The sequence below is a fragment of the Arachis stenosperma genome, chromosome 1 (genome assembly GCF_014773155.1).
Source record: "Arachis stenosperma cultivar V10309 chromosome 1, arast.V10309.gnm1.PFL2, whole genome shotgun sequence".
NCBI lineage: Eukaryota > Viridiplantae > Streptophyta > Magnoliopsida > Fabales > Fabaceae > Arachis > Arachis stenosperma.
Window position 1 is genome coordinate 125,050,773 of NC_080377.1, and position 19,447 is coordinate 125,070,219.

The 19,447-nt window shown below is 33.5% G+C and overlaps 3 protein-coding genes across 3 annotated transcripts; 2 read left to right on the top strand and 1 right to left on the bottom strand.

Moving 5' to 3' along the window:
• Positions 1–379: 379 nt before the first annotated feature.
• LOC130933972 (LRR receptor-like serine/threonine-protein kinase EFR) lies at positions 380–3,821 on the bottom strand. Its single transcript, XM_057863565.1, has 3 exons — positions 2,912–3,821; positions 833–2,824; positions 380–717 (listed from the first exon to the last, which is right to left on the bottom strand). The coding sequence occupies exons 1-3, from the start codon at positions 3,819–3,821 to the stop codon at positions 380–382; spliced, it is 3,240 nt and encodes a 1,079-aa protein (XP_057719548.1).
• Positions 3,822–4,347: 526 nt separating this feature from the next.
• On the top strand, positions 4,348–6,539 carry LOC130936873 (glucose-6-phosphate/phosphate translocator 1, chloroplastic-like). The gene is made up of 5 exons (XM_057867040.1): positions 4,348–4,866; positions 4,946–5,171; positions 5,274–5,496; positions 5,601–5,814; positions 6,047–6,539. Exons 1-5 carry the CDS (start codon positions 4,372–4,374, stop codon positions 6,056–6,058), a joined length of 1,170 nt encoding a protein of 389 aa, XP_057723023.1. The 5' UTR covers positions 4,348–4,371; the 3' UTR covers positions 6,059–6,539.
• Positions 6,540–7,268: 729 nt separating this feature from the next.
• Positions 7,269–11,606, top strand: LOC130936861 (beta-glucosidase 46-like). The gene is made up of 12 exons (XM_057867035.1): positions 7,269–7,545; positions 7,628–7,694; positions 7,779–7,837; positions 9,172–9,247; positions 9,370–9,444; positions 9,856–9,943; positions 10,035–10,287; positions 10,375–10,490; positions 10,562–10,817; positions 10,918–11,020; positions 11,110–11,218; positions 11,302–11,606. The coding sequence occupies exons 1-12, from the start codon at positions 7,363–7,365 to the stop codon at positions 11,576–11,578; spliced, it is 1,662 nt and encodes a 553-aa protein (XP_057723018.1). The 5' UTR covers positions 7,269–7,362; the 3' UTR covers positions 11,579–11,606.
• Positions 11,607–19,447: the final 7,841 nt, after the last annotated feature.

The window sequence follows — 19,447 nt, forward strand, 5'->3', positions numbered from 1 at the left end:
CAACTCTAACAACCAACAAAAAAAAGGAGGACGAACACCACATAAGATGACTAAGTCCATCAACTAAAGCAAATACAAAAATCAAACCACTAAATAAAAATGTCACTTTATACAATTCTAATATCTAAATCTTTTGTACTACAAATTATTTAAAATAAAACAATTTTTAAATTTAACTTCAATTTACACATATTTAATTTATTTCTAAAAAATATGACAATTTTTAATATTTATTATATATTATCGTTAATTTACTGCATTCGCGGGACTCATTCTAGTTTTGTTAAAATGAGAAGTTACATTTTAATCAAAAGGGGTTACTAGAACTTCTACAAAAATTCTAAATACGTAAATTGCGCCTAACACTTAAGCATATATTTTAGTTAAGGAGTAATCTTTTAATCTTCTTAAGAGCATTCATAACGTCTTTCATTTTTGTCCTTTCACCCGGTGAATCAGCTGAGCAATTTAGAGCTAAAGTCATTATAGACAACAAGCAGTCCTGTTTAGTATCTGTTTCTCCTTCTTCCACCAATAATTTTGCATCAATGATATCAAGTAGTGAATCAGGGCACGACATTTGCACCCACTCTTTGATGCTAAACTCTCCCACAAACATTTCATCAGTGGGTTTTTTCTGTGTGAAGGTCTCCATAAGTAAAATTCCATAGCTATACACATCACCTTGCCTAGACACTCTTCCCTCAAGTCCATATTCTGCAAAATAAGAAGAAAAGCAACAAAGTGGAAAACAAAACAAATTTTATTAGATTCATAGCTGATTGCTATCAAGGTTTATTACATAAAGCATAAGATTAAATAAGAAACTCACCAGGGGCCATATAGCCTATTGTGGCTAGATTCATGGTTTGAGTGATGGAGTCATCCCCACTCAGCAATTTTGCAATGCCAAAATCAGTCACGTGGGCAACCATGTCTTCATCTAGTAATATGTTGCTGGGTTTCAAATCACAGTGTATAATTGGTACAGAACCACCATTGTGCAGATAATCCATAGCTTCTGCAACATCTATCATTATGTTTAGCCTCTGGATCATACTCAAGCCATGGTGTTCCGAGTGTAGCCACCTCTCTAAACTCCCATTAGGCATGAGGCTTAGGATCAATGCCTTGAAGTCCATGTTGCTGCAGCTGCTAATGATTTTGGTTAAGTTTCGATGGCGGACACTGCGCAATATCTCACATTCAGCATCGAAACTCCTGAATGCTCCTTCTAGTCCCAGATTAAACACTTTCACTGCAACATTCGTCCCATCTGAGAGTACTCCTTTATACACTCTTCCAAAACTCCCTACACCAAGCAAGTTGCCATCATTGAACCTATCTGTTGCTTGCTGAATTTCATAGTATGATATTCTTCTCCGTCTTGCTCCTGATTGATCCACCTCTGAGTTGTTGACCGCCGCCTTGTGCTTCCGGAATTTTAGGATGCAAAGGAATGCCACAAGAAGGGTGACAACTATTGCTGCCGGTAAAACATATGTCAACACAATATGTGCATTCCATTTTCGGGATTTTTCAATTTTACATTCCGAAAAATGGAAACGTGGAGCACCACATAATTCTTTATTCCCCATGAACGACTGAGCTGAGAAGTTTGCAAAAGGTCCCCCATCCGGGATTTTTCCTTTTAACTTATTGTGAGAAACATTGAAATATTTCAGATACACAAGTGCCTCCAATGTTTTAGGAATGACACCAGACAAGTTATTTTCTGATAAGTCAAGTTGTTCCAAACTTACCATACGACCAAATGATTCTGGGATGGGCCCTTCAAATTTGTTTCTTGCTAAGGTAAGAAGAACCAAATTCATAAGATTGCTGAGGCTTCTTGGGATGCTGCCTGAAAATTGATTTCCTGATAAATAAATCCAACTTATGGCTTTTAGATTTCCACTATCTAATGGGAGATATCCACTTAAATTATTGGAAGATAAGTCTAAAAGCAATAAATCGGACAGCCACCACAAGGTGGAAGGTATTGAGTTGAATTTATTTGAAGAAAGCCAAAGCCATCTCAATGAGGTAAGATTCCCTAAGCAAGAAGGTATAGGGCCAGAGAACTTGTTGCTTATAATGGAAAATTTATACAAGCTCGTTAGTTGACACAATTGATTCGGAACAAATCCTTCCAATTGGTTGCCATCTAAAAAGAGGCCTTGTAGCTTTATTAATTTCCCTATGCTAGTAGGAAAGGTTCCAACAAAATTATTATCACCAAGGTCAAGGTTTATCAAGCTGCTCAAGTTGCCAATACTTGCTGGAATGGTGCCTCTCATTGAACAACTCTTAAGATTCAAGTCATCCAGAGAAGTAGAAAGGTTTCCTACCGATATTGGAAGAATAGAATCCAATGGATTTCCAGAAAATATTAACTTTTTGAGAAATCTACAATTTGTCAAAGAATTTATAATGCTTAGCTCTGAATTGGATGAATCACTTGTCAAATTATTTGCACCAAGATTGAGCAGCTGGAGACTTCTTAAGCTGCCAAAAATGTCTGGAATGTATCCAGAAAATGAATTGTAAGCCAAATCTATGGTATTAAGCATAGTGGCATTGCACAAGGAGCTTGGGATTCTTCCACTGAGATAATTAATCCCCATGTACAGCCTAACAAGTTTTGGAAGCATGGAGCCAAGGTTTGCTGGGAGGCTGCCCGATAAATGATCTCCAGTAACTGTAATTTCTTGTAGGGTAGAAATATTAAAGATTGATGGCGGAATGTAGCCACTCACATTGGCAAAAGGAAGACTCATAATCTCTAAACTACGTAGATTACCAATCTCATTTGGTATTGCACCTGCCACAACATATGTTAAATTGCATAAATAATGATAAAGTTAATCGAACTCAATTCGGAGAGTCATATAGGCATAACATACGATACCTCTGAAATTGTTATGGCCAAGATAGATCTCTTTGAGGCTTGTTAAATTCCCGATGGCAGATGGTATGTTTCCACCGAAGGTGTTGTAGGCTAAGGATAAAGATTGCAGTTGCTTGCAATCGAACAAACTGCGTGGAAGTTCACCGGATAAGGCATTACTATACACGTAAAGCCCTTTCAAGTTTGGAAGATGGTGGAAGATGCGCTCCGGCAGTTGTCCGGATAGGTTGTTGTAGTCGAGGCCAATAACCTGCAGTTCCGAACTGTTGATGATAGCTGAAGGGATAGCTCCTGAAATTTGGTTGTGAGTAAGATACAGATATTGCAAAGAAGGAGACAAGAAAATGTTGGAAGGTAAGGGACCCCAAAACTGGTTATCAGAAAGTACAAGATATTGCAGGGAAGTCATGTTGAACAGAAAGTGTGGGACTGTGCCAGAGAAACTGTTCCCTCTCAGTAACAGGTATTTTAGTTTGGGTAGAGACTCAAACCAGGACGGGATGCTTCCTGTGAATTTGTTGAATCTGAGGTTGATGATGCTCAGTCTACGTAATCCAGCAAGTTCAGCAGGTAGAGTACCATGGAAGCTATTGTTGGGAAGACGCAGGCAAGAAAGAAATGACAGGTTTCCAAGATGCGGAGGGATGGTGGCATCAAGAGCCATGTATGAGAGATTCAAGGCGGTTACTCTGCGGTGGGAAGAGCCGCATGTGACGCCAATCCAGTTGCAAACAGAGGTACTGCTAGACCAGTTGCTTGCGAGCACATTGTTGGGATCCAAGGAGTTAAAATGCTCCCTCATGGCAACCAAGGCCGATTCATCGCTAGCCATGTTCAGCCTTGCAGCTGATACCACCGCCACGTGCCAATGCAGCAATGACAACAGGGTCGGATATAAGATGGACTTCATTTTCATTGCACCTTATCTTCTGCTTCAATGCAACATTTTGCGTTGTATATATATGTGTATGGAGAGAGAGAGAGAAGAGATTCCTTTCAATTGTTCGTCCATCTTCCTTTGTACTCCAAGTGGCAGCTGAACCTGAGTTCGCAGCATCAGCCAATTACCAGGAGAATTAAAATCGTGATTAACAACAGTGCTTAACGATCTAAGACTACTTTAATTCGTTGGCCCAACTTACACTTAAAAAGACACCACGAGTTTTGATTAATTTAGAATAAAATCAAACTTGATTATTCTAAATCCGTTTCCTAGGAAGATCCGTCTCCATATTCCATTAAAATCTCTTCCTCTTCGATCTTGTCACCTTCCAAAGTATCTTTGCTAACAAACTTGTCAACTGTTGCTCATTTGGCTTCCTCGCAGTAATCAATGCGTAAGACACAAGAATCCAGATCACATTGGTTTCATCAAATATACAAATACAAATACCCTTTGTTGATTATATGAACATCTACAAACTCATCATCTTCTTTGTTTTACACCATCAGAAACCACCATGATATTATCCTTAAAGTACACAGCACCCTCACCCCTCGCCGCCTCTGCTGCATTCTCCTGCAGAAAGCGTGTTCCTGTTCCAAGGCTACCACCCTCTATTCAGAATCTTCAACAAAGCACTGCACTACCCTCTCTCTCTTCCCATAAACCACTTTACATTATTCCATGCACTCAGAACCTCACATTGTCAACTAAACCTAGAAGGAAGGTTGTAGAGTGTCATGCCTATGAGGCAGATAAGTCACAACCACAAGCAGCAGAGACATCAGAGGCAGCTCAGAAGCTCAAGATTGGTTTGTATTTTGCTACATGGTGGGCACTGAACGTTGTCTTCAACATATACAACAAGAAGGTTCTCAATGCTTTTCCTTACCCTTGGCTCACTTCCACTCTGTCCCTCGCCGCTGGCTCTCTTATCATGTTCATCTCCTGGGCCACAAGGCTAGCTCATGTCCCTAAAGTTAACATGGATTTCTGGAAGGCCTTGTTCCCGGTAAGCCAATATTAGTGTATCACCCTTTTTTTGTTTACCATCTATGGCTTTGATACTAATTCTGTGTCTGTGCCTGCAGGTTGCAGTAGCACACACCATTGGACATGTTGCAGCTACTGTGAGTATGTCTAAAGTTGCAGTGTCATTTACTCACATCATCAAGAGTGGAGAACCGGCTTTTAGCGTCCTAGTATCGAGGTTCTTTCTCGGCGAATCATTCCCTATACCGGTTTACTTATCACTGGTGCCAATTATTGGAGGTTGTGCTCTTGCTGCTGTGACCGAACTCAATTTTAATATGATCGGTAAGGCCATTTACTTATAGCAACGTTGATTAAATTCTCATCAAGATCAAGTAGTAGTCTAAGTAGAAGTAGAACTCTTTTTTGGTTGATTGTGTTTTGCAGGGTTTATGGGGGCTATGATATCAAACTTGGCATTTGTGTTTAGGAACATATTCTCAAAGAAGGGAATGAAGGGCATGTCTGTTAGTGGAATGAACTATTATGCTTGCCTTTCCATATTGTCTCTATTGATTCTCACACCTTTTGCCATTCTTGTGGAGGGTCCTAAGATGTGGGCTGTTGGCTGGCAAACTGCCCTCTCTCAGATTGGTCCAAATTTTGTTTGGTAATCACTAATCAACCCTCTTTTCTTATTACTATCAAACATTAAACTGATCAATTTTCTTTGTCAAAAATACTTAAGAACATTTGGGCTGTAACTTTTTTCAGGTGGGTAGTTGCTCAGAGTGTGTTCTACCACTTGTATAATCAAGTCTCTTACATGTCTCTTGATCAAATATCTCCCTTGACATTTAGCATAGGGAACACAATGAAGAGAATTTCAGTAATTGTCTCTTCCATTCTTATCTTCCACACGCCAATTCATCCCACCAATGCACTTGGTGCTGCCATTGCAATTCTTGGCACCTTCCTTTATTCACAGGTGCATTCTTATTTCCTCTATTTTTAGTTTGCCTTTGCTATGTACTACTTGAATATTCAGAGACACATTGAAATCAAACCCATGATTGAGAAATTTTTCATATTGCACAACACAGGAAAACCATATATAGTCACTGTCAATTTTATCTATGCTGGCCAAGTAAAATGGATAAAATGGAATGGCTTAAATGTAACACAACAACTGAGAGCTTTTATGTTATTTCTTTGAACAGGCAAAACAGTGAGGCCTAATTCAGAAGCTAAGTTAAGTGAATGCTTATTCAGGGATGGAGCTAGAACTATGAGCTTGTCAGTGATAGTGAGAACAGTTGATGTTACTAATCATGTTTTGATCTTTGTCATTGTAGACGAAATTTTCGTTTCTTTCGCGTAATCTAAGGTTGAGAAGAATTTACCTGATTCAATAAGGACTAAGAACGAACTCTGGAATGTGAGTACACTAATGAGGATTTCTATAGCCCAAAATTAGTTACACTTACCAAAAAAGAAGAGGATTTGTTGGATTAGATCTCACTAACTATTTGTGAGTAGGTCTAATAAGCTAATTATTGCAGTTGTGCCTGTATAAAAAGTTTGCTTGCTGTGTGTATATTCAATCATTCATAAAATTTGCTGGCAGGAATATACTACCTCCCAAACACAAAATGTTGCTTGTCATAATTATAGGGTATGGGGGGACTTGTCACCTTGTCGTATATACCCTAACCAATATGAGGCTGTGATTACCTGATTAGTCCCCAGCCTCATGATTTAGGCTACCCTAACTCCAATTATAATGACGTATATATTAAAATCAGTCATCATTTAATTATCAGTATAAAATACATATTAAAATATAAATATATATTAAAAATAAATTAAATTACACATATCTATACGTAAATACATCATTATTAATATTAGTATTAGTATTAGTTTAATTCACATCATAACCATAATTCCCAGGCAAATAGTGTCCACTCATCATTACCACTGCACTACACATTTTAGGATCATACATTCTCGCATTTAGCAGAATTCTATAGGGTCCCTTTCTCTCCATCAATTAATTAACTTTTCTGATCCTTATCCAAATACTACGTGGCAATTTTTCCCCCTCATTTTTCAGTACAACAACTACTTGTTTATTGATTATATAATTAATCCTGTAACTCTAAAATCAAAAAATAATTTCTCTACCAAAGAAAAAAAAATGAACAACTCTCTGAAAACTTTGCAAAATCATTGAAACAAGATAATACGACAATTACTAACTAAAAAAAAAGAGTTACCATTGTAGGAAATTAAATTAACGTGTAAATACGAAATGATACGGCATTTTTATCGTGTACGTTATATATGAACTAGTTCGCTCTTCCGTCGCTTTCAGATTGTGAGCTGTGAGCATTTTTCAACTAACAGCACATCTATTATTTGCTCTAAATATAATTAACAATCGTCAACTTAATTAGTTTGTCATTCGAGGCATTAAGCTTGCAAGCTAATAATAAGAGCTGCAGAAGAAACTAATAAGGTGGAGGATCCAATAATGGTGGTGTTTTCCACAATTGAGAGAGCTATGTCTGTGAAGATACAGATACTCCTCTTTTTATTCTTCACATTATCACTATTATGTGGCTCCACTCCCATAGAAGCAATCTCAAAACACTTAGATCCGTCTCCATCTTTTCCAAGCAACTTTCTCTTTGGCACTGCTTCCTCTTCCTACCAGGTTTTTAATTTACCGAGTCTTATACCTGTTTAAAAAAAATTTTTTTCAGTGTGTGTATATTAATTGTGAGTATTGTTGGTAGTACGAAGGTGCTTACTTGAGTGATGGCAAAGGAATCAGCAACTGGGATGTCTTCTCTCACAAACCAGGTCAATAATAATCCAACAATAACACTCTCTCTAATGTAATCATCTTGGTTGAGGGGATTAAGGATACCAATATAATTATTGCAGGTAATATTGTTGATGGAAGCAATGGTGATGTTGCGGTTGATCAGTACCATCGCTATCTGGTAAATCTTTTAAGCTTTACTTCTATCATTGTTTTTCTTAACAAGTCTACTTATCTTTATTTACTGCCAAATACGGTGATTATTATATAGCTTAAAAAGAAGTGTATGTATAAATTGCTAAAAAAGTTAAAGATTAATATTTAATTTATAAAATATAAAAATAAATAATTTTCAAAAATTTAAAATTTGTTAAAAAAATAAATTAGACAAAAATTAAATACCAACTTATAAATACTGTAGAATTCATATATATTCAAAGTCAACATTTAAAGAAATTCTTTTAAACATGATAATTTATTAGTATATATTTTTTTTCTTTCAATTTATTATGTATATGTATAGACTTTATATAATGTGAGTTGATAATTTATGGAAGTATTTAAGTGTATGTGTACAAAAACCAATAAAAATATAAAACTATTAGTGTATTGCACAATTAGTTCTCATTATTTGCTAAAGAAGTAACAATATTTTCCGGTTATTTTTAAGAACAATACTTTTTTACTTTCTTTTATCTTCCATGTGCTCACAAAAATAAAAATTAATTAGTTTGTATTTATACTTCTACGTAAACTATATATATGCTCTCTGCGTTGTAAAGTTAGAAGATTCCTCTCTTTTAGATTATTTAACAATTTCTGTACAGGGTGTTAGGATAAATAAAACAAAAATTCTTGGAACAAGTAATTTTTAGTATTTTTTTTATTATTTAATTAATATAAATAATAAATTATTTTTAATAAATAAATTTATTAATTTATTTGTGTAAATTTTAAAAAATATAGATATAAATTATATTGATATATATGTATAAATTTTAATAAATATAAGTATAAATTATATAAATTTATATATATATATAATTCTGTAAATATTAGCATAAATTATTATTAATTAAATACTAAAAAAAATAATAATATTTACTAATCATATAACATTATTCATGAAAAAAATATATGACATTATTCATGAAAAAAATATAAGGGGGTAGGTAATCATTTCTTCCTGTTTTAAACATTGCATGATTACTATATTTCTTAAACGTTGAAATGTGTAGCATAATTGAAAAAGATAAGCACCTACTTTTACCCGACAAAAGCATGCGCACTGTTTCCCCTGATCGATTATCATAATTTAGCACTAATTTAGTCTTAGTCTCTGAAAAGAAAGTTTTAGTTACATGACCAGTTTATTAAATTAGCGTTTGATTAAAATTTAATAACTATGTACTATCAACTGTATATAATAACATACTTTCGGATACCAAAAATAAAATAAAAATCAAGCAATTGATTATACTTGTATTGAGTATGTGGAATTTGCGATGGAAACAGGAAGATATAGATCTAATGGAAGCTATCGGAGTCAATAGTTACCGGTTTTCAATTTCATGGGCAAGAATTCTACCAAGTATGCTTTTAACTTGAGGGAAAAAAATAATAATAAACTTATAGAGCGTTAATAAATTATTTTAATTACTTATAGTGCGTTAATAATTGAGAAGCGGAATTTTCAATGACTGTGATGAGCAGAAGGTAGATTTGGAAAAATCAACTTGGCGGGTATCAACTACTACAACAGACTTATAGATGCATTGCTACTCAAAGGTTTTATTTCAATTCCGTAGCTAGCGTTTGTTTCGAGGTACTGAGACAAAGATTAACAGACTGAAACTTAGTATCATGTTTGTTGATTCAGAGACTGGTACTAAAATTTTTATCTCTATTTTTAAAATATTAGTATTTCAGTATCTCCAAAAAGTAAGGACACAAAGGACTAAAATTTTTAGAGATGAATACTGAAACTTTAATAACATTTTATATCTAAAATACCCTTATTTCAATTAATTAATTCCAATTTTACCATTTGTCTCTCAGTCTTAGTCTTCCCGTCTCTGTCTCTCTACCAAACACTACCTGATAACGTGATTATTCCGATGCAGTATTGTTTGCGAAAATAATAGTTACAAATTATTAGATAATTTGATATGCTTGACTAAATTATTTGTTGACTCGCAGGTATCCAACCCTTTGTAACATTGTCTCACTTTGACTTCCCTCAAGAGCTTGAGGACAGATATGGCAGTTGGCTAAGTTCCCAGTCACAGTAACCAACTAATTCCTTTGCATAAGACTCATTAATTAGTTGTTAATACTTAACACAAATGCCATGCTTATGTTTGAGACAATAATGCCAGGGAAGATTTTCAGATGTTTGCGGACATATGTTTTAAATCATTTGGAGATAGAGTGAAGTATTGGATTACTTTCAATGAACCAAATCTTGAGATCCCATTTAGTTACCGTAGTGGAATATACCCACCATGTCGTTGCTCTGCTCCTTTTGGGAATTGCACTGATGGAGATTCAGAGAAGGAACCTTTTCTTGCAGCCCATAATATCATACTGTCACATGCTGCTGCTGTTGATATTTACAGAACCAAATACCAGGTAATTTGATCCCACATTCAGAACAAGAATAGTTTGTTAAATAAATTCTTACATTACTTTCTTTGTTGTTATCAATGTCTAATCCAGAGTAAGCAAGGGGGGAAAATTGGCATTGTCGTGCATATTGACTGGTTTGAGCCTTTCAGCAATTCCACAGCAGATCAATTAGCAACAAAAAGAGCTCAAGCATTCACCATAAATTGGTAGAATTTCCTTAAGTTGCTAGAATGTATATATAGACTAAACTAAACTACATTATAAATATATAATGCAGGATTTTAGACCCAGTTATATTGGGAAAGTACCCAAGAGAGATGGAAAAGATTCTAGGACCCATCTTACCAAAATTTTCAAGCATTGAGAAAGAAAAACTCAAGAGAGGAGTGGATTTCATTGGCATCAATCACTACTCAAGTTACTATGTCCGAGACTGCTCATCGCCGGCATGCCAAGAACAGCCCAGAACCTCCAGAACAGAAGGTTTATATCAACAAACAGCAGAGAGAAATGGTGTCCCACTTGGAGAGCTTGTAAGCACCTCAAACCTCAATCTCATCTAAAAACTTGCATGACCATTATTGGCCAAGGACAAGGTGGTTCTAACTTATGAGGATTCTATTGCTAATGCAGACTCCATTTGAATGGCTGGTTGTTTACCCACAAGGCATGAAGAACACTCTTATCTATCTTAAAGACAGATACAACAACACTCCAATGTTCATTACAGAAAATGGTAACATCAAAATTAACCTCATTAGGCAAGCCCTTTCATTAAATCTCCAAGCATTATTTTCTCATTTCTAACTAGCCAATGTTATATAGGCTATGGCTATTCCTATGATTCAAATCCCCTGGAGGAAGATTATCGAAGCGATATTACCAGAATAAACTACATGTCAGGTCACTTAGAAAATCTAGCTGCAGCAATAAGGTATAGACTATACAATATAATGTATTAAAATTCAAATTGAAATGTGTCTAAGTGTTGAATTTGTTGGTGTATCATGTGAGCAGGGAAGGAGCAGATGTTAGAGGTTACTTTGCATGGTCTTTGCTAGACAACTTCGAATGGAAATATGGACAGTCAGTGAGATTTGGACTATACCATGTTGATTATGAGACACTGAAAAGGACTCCAAGATCATCTGCAACTTGGTACAAGAATTTCATTGCAAATCATAAAACCCAGAGCATTGTGCCTGGATCATATGATGATGATCACAAAGATAAAGAATTCCAGTCAAATATAAAGATTATTAGACCAAGCTTGAACCGTGAGGCCAGTGCCTAGAATGAAAACATTTTACACTTGGATTAAATTATTTGTCTCATTGATGAAAAATGCTCCTGTGTCAAAGGCCTTCTCGCACTATCATCTCTTCAGGCATAAACTCCTCGTTAAATATTTTTAATCAATAGTTTGGATGGAATTAGAAGATAACTAGTGTTTTTGTCCCTAATAACAATATGAATCTTTTAAAATTGAAGACCACTTTAATAAAGACACTAAAAATATTTTTTTAAGACGTTTATATGTGTCATGTTATTATTGGACATTTTTATTAAACTGATTAATAATTTATTTTTTAATAAACCAGAACAAAATCGGTTTATTATAGGAATAATAATAAACCCAATTGTTTGCATTATAATTATTAGATCCGATTTGATCCGATCGAATTACACAATCTAATCGAATATCTTTAAACTTTTTGATAAAAAGGCAAATATATCCCTGATTTTTTGTTTTGTGGACATTTAAATTCCTAAAAACTTAAAAATACAATTAAATCTCTAAAAAAATGAGTTTATTGTTATTGTTACAAAAAAATCGGTTACATTCTAATTTATTAAAAAATTTAAAATAATCTGTTCATTAATACGTCCAATAATAATATGAAATATAAGCATCTTTACAAAAAGACGTTTTAAGCGTCTTTATGGAGGGATTTCCCTTAAAATTATGTTATCTTTGTCATGACATTATATATTATAACATAGAAGATTTATAGAATTAAACTACTTTTATAAAAACGTCGCAGGGAGACAAAAAGTCTCCGTCGACTAAAGAAGAACAGGATTTCTATAGATTAAAAAATTAAATAATAAATTTTTTAGTTATTATTTTTATGTAAAAGAGTTTAATTTTTAACTAATAATTAATTTTAACATTCATTATGAAAGAATTTAATGTATATACTTTTACATTTGATTAGGTGTTAAATCTAGTGCATAAATAAAAATAATTAATTTTTATACTTGTTATTTAAAACTAATATTTTTTCTCTTTATATATATAAAATATAATCAGATATTAGAATAAAAAATTTTATATTGATAGTTATAAAATTAACTCAAAATTAATTTTTTTTTAAACAATTGAATCTTGATCCTAATTAGTATTTCTTAAAGTAAAATAAATTACCTATACGAATTTTTTTTCTTATTATATTCAACTAATTATTATAAACCATGCTTTCTTATTATGTACCTCTTAATAATTCTAGTTTTAAAATTATCTGATTTTTTAACGAGACCTAATGTTTCATGATTTACATTTAGTTGGGTTCGTGGAATAAAATAGTGTAAGTAAAATTATATACTTACTTGAGCTATATAATAATACTTTAAATTAAATTTTCACTAGGATTGAAAATATATTATTTATTTTAATGTGATAAATATCAAATTTTTGTGAACTTTGTTGTTTTTAAATTTATAAGTGGGAATCAATATTAAAATAATTTGAGATTTTATTAGAATAATCATAATATATAAAGACTATTTTGGTAAATTTTTTAACAAGTTAAATTTTTTTATTTGAAAGATTAATAGTTTGAAATGTCTATGCTCTTGTAACAAAGTTATTGCTAATTTTATTATTAGTATTATTGAGTATTTACTTGAATATTTTCTTCCCTTGCATCTTAATCATTAACCTCTATGTCACGATTATGGAAGCTCAGTTTTCTTACTCTACACTTATTTAAGTATTTAATTATTATATTTCTTGATTGTTTGTGAAGTTGTTAAAGTATTTCAACATTTGACATTTTGCCTTCTATCAAAGTGTATTGTATATGATGAGTTTGGAAAACTCCAAATTAATATTTGTGATGAGCAAACATTATTAAAATATTTAATTGCAAAATTATTAATTCAATCTTCATTAATCATATGTTAATTAATAATTTTGTGATGCAGGTTTTTAATTGGGCCGGAAAATAAAATGTTGCTAGCCCAAAATTAAAACTAACAATCAGCCTTGTTACATGTTTCCTACTATGTGGCTGAATTGTTGTATTAAAGGGCCAAACTCAATATTGTTGCAACTAAGCCCATATTTGTTTTTGATGAAAGCTTCCTATGCTTGATCCGAAACCAAACTTACCAGGAAAGCAAATGCTTTAAGTGGGCCAGCAATTGTGATAACAAGCCCAATTAAAGGTCTTGGTATGAGACCAAAAATGCTTGGTCCGAAATTAAAAGGAAATGGGGCACAATATTGTTTTATTCACATAACAAAAGAAACACATTCCTTTGATTACATGCTGCATGCTTCAACGGACATCACCTTTATTCCTTGATGGAATTCAAATTTTATTAAATGAAATTATTGCAGACTTTGGAACAATGAGAGAGAAATTGATTTGATGGGAATCATTATGATTAATGCTATACGCTACTCAAAGCAAAGGGAGTAAAAGCTATCCATCATATGCTTCATTTCATTTAATTACTTTTACTCTAACTTCACATTCTCTCTCGTCTCTTTCTCTCTTCTCTTCGGTCAATACCCAGGAAGCCATGGAAGCTACACTCACCGAAAAGAAGAAGTTGCATGTATCAAAGACCATCAAGCTAATGATGGCACGAAAAAGAAAAAGAAAAGTATGTAGTGGCTGAGATTTTCACCAAATGTGGTAAGATTTGGTGAGGTAATCTCGGATCCTTCATACTCAAAAAGAAGGAAGAAGATTCAGCCAGCAAGGTGAGATTCTTGGAGGCATGGCTTGTCTCTGATTCTGCTCAACCACCACAGGAAGTAGCTAGAGTGGCGAAGTGATGGAAGAGGCAGAGATTGGAGCAGATGAAGCAATCATCATCATGAAGCATCAAGGACCAGAAATCCATCTTGGAGAGGAAGCCAAGGATGGAGCGCTCGGATTGATGAAGAGTGATGACCAAGGAAGGACTAGAGGTATTTGCATGTTGGTTTTTGCATGAGTTACCTCTTCTCTCTCTGTGGCCGAACCAGTTCTGTTTTGAAGGAAAGAAAGCTAAGCTCGGGTGTGCGTTTTCAAACTGTAAATGCTTCACTTCTCTATAAAAGAGGTGAACAGTCATAGTTTGATTCAAGGAGTAAGATTTGAGAGTGCAAGGCACAGAAGTCTTAGAGCTACCTAAGCTAGCAGTTTTTCTTCTCCTTCAATGTATTCTGTTTTGTAATTTTTCTGTTTAATTTTGTCATGTTTTGAGTCTCATGGAAAAAGGCAAACAGTAGGTTTGTATGAAAAAGCCATAGAGCGAAAAAAGGCAGAGAGTGCAAAATTAAAAGAAAAAGCCATAGATGTCTTAGAGTTCCTTTGTACATCTGTGTTGTGTTTCATGATTCTGTGGGAATCCCCTTGTAAGTTGGGTTAGCACTTTACAATTTGTAATCTGGATGATTATAGTGAAATTACATCATTGTTGTGATGGAGACTGGATGTAGGCTGCACTGCACTTAGCAGCTGAACCAGGATATATCTGGGTGTAATCTTCTCTCTCCTACTTCACTTCTGTTTTTACTGTTCAGATGCAAAATCAAAAATGTCTCGTGCCAAGTGACGAGACAAAATGAAAATGTCTCGTGACTAGGGACGAGCTAAAAACAGAAAAGTTTCTTCTAAGTCCAGCAAGTATTAGCAAGCAAAAAAGGGGGCTAAGATTCAACTCCCCCTTCTCTTAGCCACTGAAACCATCAGTATACACAAAACATCACTATTACTTTAAGTTTTTTTTTTCCTTTTTTTTCTTTTGAAAAATTTCTTTTACAAGGGTTCCACATTTCTCTCCAACCATTGATGATTATATGCTCCAATTTTTATTATATTTATTCTTATGCATATTAACTTTTTAAGAATCATTAATATCAGTTGAAAACTGCTGCATATATAGCAGATGTAGATATTTATCTATATAAAATATGTGTATTAATGTATGTAAAATGACTGGTTCATAATTGGCAACTTATAATTTATAGTTGTTGTTCTCCTTTTCACATAAAAGATAGCCAACCTTTTTCTGTAACTACGGTTATATTTGCATGTGTGTTACCTATTTATTTATAAAAAAAATCAAGGATATATACATATATATTTGAGTTTTTCTTTAGTTCGTGGCTTTAAGTTCTATTAATTATTTATGAAGATAACTTTTTTTTGGTGTTTTATCTTTACAAGAAATCTGATCTCATACTAAATTTTTAAAATTCTTTTGCTAGGTGTTTTAATTATGTTAAAAGCAAATTCATAGTTGGATATTTAGATTAAAAAAATAGTTATTATAATTGATCCTAATGTGTTAATTGTTAGTACTTAAAATTTTAGTTTTATTATTGTCATTATTTTATATGTGAATTTCTTTGTAACTTCATACTAAGTCTAGCTGTATGATTACAGAGAATTATTTAACTTTATTTTTCAACAATAACAAAAATGAGTTGAATGTATGTGTGAATTTTGGCATAAGGGACAACAAGAAGATCATTACATTTCTTGTTATATTTTACATAACCTATCTATTATTTAGAGTCAGGAAATATTAAATTTTATTGGCATAATTACTTAATATCCAAAGTTATGATAATAATCTCAAAGGCACTTAGTTGAAGGTTTCGAAAAAAAAAAGGAAGCATACTGATTTTGTGACAGTTATTGTTTTTTTATTTTTATGACTGTTAAGTTGTCTATCCCAAAACATGTTATCATATTTTTAATTTATGTTTTACTTTACTTTCTCTGTTATTGATTTTATTTTTTTATTTATGCAAGTCCTTGCATGATTGTGCACCGAGGTATCCTCTAAGGTTTTTGAGGAGAAAAAAAAAAAAACCTTGCCCTAACCTTTATTAATCTTCAATTTATAAACCTTCCATTTTTGCTTCAACTTGAATTTGTTTGACGTGATATATAGCATTTATGTTAGTTTTTAATGATTCTCTCTTAGTTTTATTCATTGTTGATGGATGTCCTATTTGATTGTGTTCCTAATCATTCTTTTAAATCTTTGTGAATATTACCATTGATTTTAGTAGCCATCTCTTGTGAATTTCGTACTTCTTTGATCCAACATAAATTTGTTTTGACTTTATACACCATCTTTTCTTTTATTGTTCTATCAAAATTTCTTGATTCATATTTTCTTGCTAAGATGTGATTGATTCTCTTTTTGGCATGCTTCACTGTTTTTGTATATCCTTGTTTAGTTGCGATCCTATGCATCTCCCCGAATTCTTGCGAACACCATCTGTGATGTTTTGTCTTTTCTACCTAAGTTTTGAATCCTTTTAAGCAAACTCGTGATTGCAATGTCACGTGCGATTCCCAGATATAGCAAGCGATACGTTAGTTCTTTAGGATATAGCTAATCGATGCTGAAGTTCGAAAAGTTGTAATTCAAACACTTGACATAAGACTGGTTGCTACCAAGGATATGTACTATAGAACCAAGATTGTATTTAGAAAAGATTGATGAACAACGTGAAGAGGGCTATGTATATCTGAGTTGTCAACGAAACGAGAGTAGGAAAATGCTAATGACATTGTTTTATCAGGATCCTATCTTGTAACTTTTGCACCTTGTTATACTCATTTCTCATTTTCGGTAAAGTGCTAAAACCATGTAAAGTTTTGTAGATTATATCAATTTTTGAGGGTAAAAATTTTTATAAGGAGGGTAGAATGTAAAATTCCTACAATATCCTTATTCGTCTTTTTTTTTCAAACCAAACCCTAACTTTTTAAATTACCAACACTCTCCCCCCAAATCAGAGAAGAGAAGTAAAGAGAGTGAATGAGAGAAACAAGGAAGAGAAGAAAGGAAGAAAAAAAAGGAAGAGGGCCAGTAGGACTGGAGCCACTGTCGTTGTTGACATTGAGAGAGAGCGAGAAAGGTTCAAATCAGAGAAGATGTAATGGCAAGCACAAACCCGAAAGGAAGAGGGAGGGATGAAGAACGAACTAGAAAGAGAGACATTGAGAGAGAAGATGTGACGAAGAGAGGGAGGAGGCGTGGTGTCGTCGCCGCCGAAGAAATCGCCGTTGGAGGGAGACCTTGTCATTGTAGCGAAAAGTGCAGAGAACGAAGAGAGAGTGAGAGAGCTACAAGATAGAGGGAAGGAGGGTGGAAGTCGTGAAAGGAGGTGACGATGGAGGTTTCTGCTGTTGCCGTCGCTGGAGCTCACCGCTGGTGCACCTGGAGCTACTTCATCCCCTAACTTGCTCCACCGTGGCTGACCCCTGACCTCCGTGTTTTTGTCGGAGTTACTGATGCCACTGTCGGAAGAGAGGATCTAATGCTACCGCTGTTTTGCTTCACCAGTGTAGCTCTTACGGTCGCTGAAAAACATGCTACAACTTTCAAACTTACTAGCAACAATGTCTTTTCACTGTTCTGGTCTAGCTTCTTCCCTTGATCTATTCCATTTTCACCTTATCTCTGCCGTCATTTCATTTCTCTGTCTTGCTTTTATTCTGATTTATTTTTTGCCTCTATATTCTGCTTTGGATTTTCAGAACTGTATTTGTATTTGTCTTTTATTCAATTTGAATCTACAGCATTTGGCTTGTGTTGTGGCAATTGAAGTTGCTGCACTGTCCCAGTTCAATTTCTGCGCTCTTTCGTACCCTTTTAATTTGGCACCCGAGTTCGGCCTCTTCGGTCCCTTAGGACCATGTAGTGAGTAAGCTTTACATTTATAATTATTTGGCTTTGCTATAATTATTTTGATATACGGTGCCTGAATTTATAATTATACTTACAAAGATTTTTATCAAAAAATTTTAAATTAATTTAAATGATCGATTTATTAGAACTAAATATTTATCCTTGTTAAGCTCATTTTAATATGCAAATGAAACTATATGTTTTATGAGACTATATTTATGTTTGAAGAAATTTTATATTATTTTAAAGCATTTGATTTTACTCGAATATGTATTTTTGAAACATTGAAGTATTTGTTGGTATTCACTTATTTTGAAATTGTGAAATATATTTGAAATGCCTTAAGATTGAGAAAATATAATTGAATATGATTTAAATGAGAAAGTATTATTTGATTTGATTTGATTTGATACCTCGTGTTTGAAAGACCGAAGAATTTGTTATATTTGAAATTATATGTTTGAATTGGTTTGGGAGACTCGTATTAGAAAATCATAGTTAGTGGCGGTTATGACGTTAACCTAGATGCATCTGCCTCAGACCTCACATGTTGGATCTGTTATTTCATATGGACACACGAGAGGAAAGGGCTACCCTTAGAGGTGGAGCCGCCCAAGTGTAGACTATTTGATTTGATTTCTGTATAAGAACTCTCTTATTGATTCACTCATTCATATAAATTATTACTTTCTAAATAAAATTATTTTTACAATAATGTTTATATAGTCTCATGTGAATTATAGATGTACTGTCTAGTCACTGGATTGCAAAACTCACTCCGTTCTTTTTTTTTTAAATATTTTTTCAGGAATAAATATTTGATTATGTGAGTATTTCTATTCAAGAGTAATGATCTGCAATGGGTATCTATTCCTTGTTGAGTTCTTAAACGTCATCTGCTCTATATGTCACAGACAGGATCTGTCCATATTTAGTTATTTTATTTTTGTTAAAAATATGTAATTATTCATTCAAAAAAATGTAAATTTATCAAAAATATGTGTAACCTTTTTGTTTATCTTATATTCGAATCAGTTAGGCTTATTGGGAAACTATTTTTCTGAGTGCCGGTCATGGCTTATTTTGTACTGTGACAAATAATATAAAATATAAGTTATATATAGATTGAAAATGATAGAGAGAAATAGAGAAGAAGAGAGATAGATAAAAGAATGAATGAAGGAAATTTATTAATTTTGGAAGAAAATATTTCATCTCAATTTAAATGAAA

What these genes read in the sequence shown, in the direction of transcription:
- LOC130933972 (XM_057863565.1), bottom strand. Translation starts at nt 3,821, where the DNA reads ATGAAGTCCATCTTATATCCGACCCTGTTGTCATTGCTGCATTGGCAC. An exon ending in TGGCCATAACAATTTCAGAG is followed by an intron (nt 2,825 to 2,911) that starts GTATCGTATGTT and finishes ATGTTGTGGCAG; the next exon opens with GTGCAATACCAAATGAGATT. An exon ending in AATAGGCTATATGGCCCCTG is followed by an intron (nt 718 to 832) that starts GTGAGTTTCTTA and finishes CTTATTTTGCAG; the next exon opens with AATATGGACTTGAGGGAAGA.
- LOC130936873 (XM_057867040.1), top strand. Translation starts at nt 4,372, where the DNA reads ATGATATTATCCTTAAAGTACACAGCACCCTCACCCCTCGCCGCCTCT. An exon ending in TCTGGAAGGCCTTGTTCCCG is followed by an intron (nt 4,867 to 4,945) that starts GTAAGCCAATAT and finishes CTGTGCCTGCAG; the next exon opens with GTTGCAGTAGCACACACCAT. An exon ending in ATTGGTCCAAATTTTGTTTG is followed by an intron (nt 5,497 to 5,600) that starts GTAATCACTAAT and finishes AACTTTTTTCAG; the next exon opens with GTGGGTAGTTGCTCAGAGTG.
- LOC130936861 (XM_057867035.1), top strand. Translation starts at nt 7,363, where the DNA reads ATGGTGGTGTTTTCCACAATTGAGAGAGCTATGTCTGTGAAGATACAG. An exon ending in CAAGCATTCACCATAAATTG is followed by an intron (nt 10,491 to 10,561) that starts GTAGAATTTCCT and finishes TATATAATGCAG; the next exon opens with GATTTTAGACCCAGTTATAT. An exon ending in AATCTAGCTGCAGCAATAAG is followed by an intron (nt 11,219 to 11,301) that starts GTATAGACTATA and finishes TCATGTGAGCAG; the next exon opens with GGAAGGAGCAGATGTTAGAG.